Below are 6000 nucleotides of genomic sequence, written 5' to 3' on the forward strand. Positions count from 1 at the left end.
ACTGTATAGCATAAGTTTAATTTGTAGGCTTAGTGAAGTTTTTGTAATTCATGTATGGATCTTTATGTCAGTCATTTTTGATAATAGTTTGTATCTGTAATTATTTATCTGGCATTCACTGAGTATTATCTGGTATCTCATTTTATCAGGGCTGACTTAGATAAATTTACTCTTGCTAATTTCGTGTTAATAGAGGCTATTGCAGTTAACCATATATTTAACCTGTTTATTTGCCATTACATTATCCTTATGAGTCCTGAATGTTTTGTTGTTAATTTAAGCATTAAACTTTAACTTGTAATTTTACCTAACTCTTTTGTTTTGAACCTGGAACTTTACGGGACAGTAGTGACTCTTCGTATTCTCACTTAAAGTGTACATTATCTTTCTCTGTTCCGTAACATAAATTTGGCGACCTCATATCAGGATATTCAGGATATTATCATAAGGATATTGTTTGATATTTTGTGACTGTGATATATTCATGATGGCTACTATTTCTACACTTGATGAAGCCAAAGATTTTTTGTCAAATGTGCAAACAGTGTGTGATATAGAAAACAGAACAAAGAATGAACTTAAGATTGTTGCTCAACAATTGGGATTTGTTGTTCGCTCTCATCAGTCTAAAGATCAGATTGTTGCCATGATTAATGAAAGCTTGTTCAATGTAACTCCTCCAAATGAGCAAACGCAGATTGAATTAGCCAAGTTACAGCTAGCCCTGCAGGAGGCTAAGGCTAAGGAGGCTGAATTTCAGGCAAAAGCTAAGGAGGCTGAGGCACAAGTTGAAATTGCTAGAATTCAGGCGGACCATGAGTATCGCATGAAACAAGGTGGAACTGGATCATCTAGCTCTGATGATTTTGATGTGGCTAAAAATGTTAAACTTGTCCCTCCTTTTAATGAATCTGATTTAACAAAGTATTTTCAGTTGTTTGAGAGGGTAGCTACAGGTTTTAATTGGCCTAAGGAGTATTGGCCAGTACTCCTTCAAACTGTTCTCACCGGTAAAGCTCAAGTAACTTATGCATCTTTGCCTCAGGATCAGTCTGATAATTATGATGTAGTTAAGAGCTTGATTCTTAAGGCCTATGAGCTTGTTCCTGAAGCCTATAGAGTAAAATTTAGGACAACTTACAAGCAAGATAAGCAATCCCATGTTGAGTATGCAAAAATCAAAGAAGATCTGTTAGAGCAGTGGTTAAATTCTAAGAATGTGGATTCTGATTTTGGTAAATTTAAGCAGATGATTTTGCTGGAGGACTTCAAGAGGTGTGTTAATAAAGATGTAAGCCTATATCTTGATGAGAGAAGAATAGATAATTTGTCTGATGCTGCAGTTTTAGCTGATGAGTATGTTCTCACTCACAAGAGATATTCTAGAGAAAAAGGGAAAGCTGAGAGTAAGTACGTTGCCTCTACTCAGAGTACAGGTAACAGGAAAGAGAATAAGGATGATGTTTCCCAGGAAGTAAATACCAGCTTCACCTCTAGATTTCAGAAAAGTAAATGTACTTATTGTAGTAAGCTTGGTCATACTACGGAGAGATGTTTCAGGAGACAGCGTGATGTGAACAAAAAGGAGTCTTTAAATATTCAGTCAATTGGTCTAGTGTCCACTCTTGAGAGTTCCCAGAATTCTTTAACTGAGTTAACTGAACCTGCTTTGAGGGGTAACTTAAATTCTCATGATGGAGCTCCTCTTTTGAGCAGTAACGTGGGTGACACTCTCAGAGTTCATGTGCTAATTTCCTGTCTGATGGTTTTGTCAGTCCTCTGGACAGTAATGACAGGAAATCAGTTAAAATATATCGTGATACAGGTGCTTGCCAATCCCTTATGCTGACCAGTGTTCTAGGCTCTAATTTTAATTCCTCTGATGAAACTGTAATCTTACAAGGTGTAGGGAATAATTACTTCTCTGTCCCTCTGTGCAGAGTGAATTTAGAGTCTGGTTTTGTTAATGGTTCTGTTATGGTTGGGTTGGTTGAGACACTCCCAATGTCAGGTGTAACTTTCTTACTTGGAAATGATATTGGTGGAAGTCAAGTGTGTCCAGCTCCTCAGTTGTCTAGTGAGCCAGTGGCTGCGTCCCAGGATTGTGATGTCCCTGATGTGTTCCCTGCATGTGCTGTCACTAGGGCTAAGTCTAAAGTTACTGGTGATTTAGAGGATAATGATGATGATGATGTTATCCTAGCTGACACTTTTCTTGCTAATTTGGACCACTCACCAGATGAGGCAGTACCCGTAGTGTTGATAATTTGTCTCGTCAAGAGTTGGTTGAGTTGCAGGTTGCTGACCCTGAGTTGAAAGGTCTAGCTAACTCTGCTTGCAGTGAGGAAGAGTCAGCTGGTGCTTCTACTTGTTATTATGTAAAGTCAGGAGTACTTATGAGGAAGTGGAGACCCCCAACAGCATCAGCCGACTGTGAATGGGAGGTTGTACATCAAGTTGTCATCCCTCGTGTTTGTAGGCAGGATATCATTAGAGTGGCTCATGATTCCAGTTTGGCAGGACACCTTGGAGTGAGGAAGACTGTGGCACGCATTTTGAAACACTTCTACTGGCCAGGTATCTTCAGGGATGTTTCCTGGTATTGTAAGTCTTGTCACACCTGTCAAGTTGTGGGGAAGTGTAATCAGACTGAAAGGTTGCACCTCTAGTTCCCATTCCTCCTTTTGAGGCGCCTTTCACCCGTGTGTTGGTGGATATTGTGGGCCCTCTTCCTAAGACTTCTTCAGGATTTTCTTATGTGTTGACCATGATTGATATGGCTACTCGTTATCCTGAAGCCATTCCACTTAGAAATATCTCAGCAAAGAACGTGGTTAAGGAAATGCTAGGGTTCTTCACAAAGTTTGGTCTGCCCAAGGAGGTACAGTCAGACCGGGACAGTAATTTCATGTCAAACGTTTTCAAACAGTCTCTGAAAGAGTTGGGCATCACCCAGATCACGTCTTCAGCTTACCATCCCCAGACCCAAGGAGCGTTGGAGAGATATCATCAAACACTCAAATCGATGCTCAAGAAATACTGTTTGGAACATCAGAAAGACTGGGATAAAGGTCTTCCATTCGTTGTGTTTGCTGCAAGAGAATCTCCAAATGAATCACTGGGCTTCTCACCTTTTGAACTACTGTTTGGCCATGAAGTAAGAGGACCCTTAAGCTACTCAAGGAATGCTGGCTGTCGGAGGAAGATGACGTCAACCTGTTGGAGTATGTGATGAATTTCAAAGAACGGCTGTCCACTGCTTTACAGCTGGCGAGAGAGAATTTAGGAGCTGCTCAGGAGAAGATGAAGACTTGGTATGACAAGAAGTCCAGGTTACGCCACTTTCAGCCAGGAGATCAGGTTTTGATTCTGCTACCAGTTCATGGGCAACCTCTTCAAGCCAAGTTTAGTGGCCCTTATTTCGTGGAGAAGAAACTCAGTGATGTCAACTATGTCATCGCCACGCCAGATCGTAGAAAGAGCAAGCAACTATGTCACATCAACATGCTGAAGTTATATCACAGGCGGGACGAAAATAATCCAGTCTGCACTGTAACTGTTCCACCCGAGTCTGCAAGTGAAGCTCTCCCATGCAGTATGAGCCTGAGTGATAGTTTGGGGAAGAATCCTGATATCATGAATGATCTCCAGACTAAGCTTTCTCATCTACCACCCAAGGAAAGGCAGGAGTTTTCGGCGTTACTGCAGGAGTACCCGCAAGTGTTCCGTGCTACTCCAGGAAGAACCACTGTGTTGATGCATGATGTCGATGTTGGAGACGCAAAGCCAATTAAATTGCCTCCTTACCGTGTGAACCCAGTGAAAGTTCCTCTCATCCAGAAGGAGCTTGGCTACCTGTTGGACCACAAGATGATTGAGCCCTGTCAGAGCGAGTGGAGTTCTCCTGTCACTCTAGTCCCTAAGCCAGGTGGGTCACATAGGCTTTGCATCGACTACAGACGTGTTAATCAGATAACCAAAACAGACACTTACCCTCTCCCTCGTGTAGAAGATTGCATAGACAAGATCGGAAAGGCTAGGTACATAAGTAAGTTTGATTTGTTAAAGGGATACTGGCAAGTACCTATGACTGAACGTGCTAGGGAGATCTCATGTTTTGTAACATTAGGAAAGACATCTGCATGTTCTGTAATGCCATATACAGATTGTTTTAGAGTAATAAGAAATTTCCTTTGTAAATTTCTTTTTTCTTTGTGGGGAGGTGTTACATAGCCTATGATTTCATCATCCTTTGTGTAATTTTAACGCACAGTTGCTGCATGTTTGATCACGAGCGTGCTCTGCCTCAGTTCCCCCCTTCTACCGTTATAGTAGAGTAAGTCGTTCTCTCTGTTGCTTAGAGCGGGATTATCAGCTCTTTGTCCCCATGGCTTCATTTGCGCGTCCTGCTTACAAGTTGTATCAGGCTCTGCTGGCCCCTATATAATGAGCTCAGTCTCTGCATCATTGCCACTTAGATCTGCTCCTCATTTTGTTCACATCTCTGTCCTCCCCTGTACAGATATTATTATTGTGAGTGCTCAAGAAATCTCCAACCATCTAGCAGCTGTGTGTAATTTGAGTATTACTGTTATTGCATTTTTTCTTGTACTGTATAGCATAAGTTTAATTTGTAGGCTTAGTGAAGTTTTTGTAATTCATGTATGGATCTTTATGTCAGTCATTTTTGATAATAGTTTGTATCTGTAATTATTTATCTGGCATTCACTGAGTATTATCTGGTATCTCATTTTATCAGGGCTGACTTAGATAAATTTACTCTTGCTAATTTCGTGTTAATAGAGGCTATTGCAGTTAACCATATATTTAACCTGTTTATTTGCCATTACATTATCCTTATGAGTCCTGAATGTTTTGTTGTTAATTTAAGCATTAAACTTTAACTTGTAATTTTACCTAACTCTTTTGTTTTGAACCTGGAACTTTACGGGACAGTAGTGACTCTTCGTATTCTCACTTAAAGTGTACATTATCTTTCTCTGTTCCGTAACAATGTATATACAGAAACTTCACCATGAAGATATGCACGCAAAATAACCACAGGAGAAGATGTAATACACGAAAGTACTCACTGTCGCTGCCTTCATTTCTCCTGTGGTTATTTTGCATAAATAAATAAATAAATATATATATATATATATATATATATATATATATATATATATATATATATATATAACATTAAATCGCTATGGACAGAGTTTACATACCAGTTTGTTCATACGTGTGTGCAGTGTGTACTATACTCGAATGCTGTAATCAGAATCAAAACGCCGCGGGAGAGCTGGGGCACAGCAAGTATTTTTTTTTTAAATTGTATTCTGTACCTGTATATTTTCCCCTTCCCATGATTAGCTCTTACTAACTACCCGTTTTTTGTGTTGCAGGCGAGCCAATGCAGTGGGAAGTGTTTCTACCCTCTGGCCTCCCACCTTAGTCCAACCAAGCATGCAGTGGTGCAGAATCTGGTCCACTCCCTGCACCCTGACCGCACTTCTCGCGCCTGCTGCGTCCCCACCCTACTCGGCCCCATCTCTCTCCTCTATATTGAGAACGGCATCACTACCTACAAATATGATTACGATGATATGGTGGTCCTCGAGTGCGGGTGCAGATAGTCAAAGATTAATTAATGACGAGGATGTTGGTTGGTGGTGACTTTTGAATGCGGGTGCTGAGAGTTATAATCATATTAGTGGTGAACTCCAAGGACTCAGAAGTGACTGTGTTGAAAATACAGCGATATACAAGTTGTGAGTGTGAATAATCTCAAGTTTACGGGTGCGATGAAGGTATAGTGCTATTCTTGGCAGTCTGTGAGTGCTTATTGAAAGACAATGCAGCCTCTTTAGATCAAGCAACGGACAACATGAGTTAGTAATAAAACAGTTCAGAGACAAATTATACTGTCATAACAAGACAATATAAAAATCTATGACAATGAACGAATATATCTGTGCTAGATGGGTTTGGTTCAGT

The 6000-nt window shown here is 40.4% G+C and overlaps 1 protein-coding gene across 1 annotated transcript in view; it reads left to right on the plus strand.

Moving 5' to 3' along the window:
• LOC145414618 (bone morphogenetic protein 10-like) overlaps positions 1-5639 on the plus strand; it is a 304172-nt gene extending 298533 nt beyond the window's left edge. The window contains exon 9 of the mRNA XM_080284144.1: positions 5409-5639. Within this exon, the coding sequence (XP_080140270.1) occupies positions 5409-5639 (231 nt within the window). The remainder of the gene's footprint in view (positions 1-5408) is intronic.
• The last annotated feature ends 361 nt before the right edge of the window (positions 5640-6000 follow it).

Source organism: Coenobita brevimanus, chromosome 100 (genome assembly GCF_032717465.1).
Source record: "Coenobita brevimanus isolate Jiangsu-jjx chromosome 100, ASM3271746v2, whole genome shotgun sequence".
In the NCBI taxonomy this organism is placed as follows: Eukaryota; Metazoa; Arthropoda; class Malacostraca; order Decapoda; family Coenobitidae; genus Coenobita; species Coenobita brevimanus.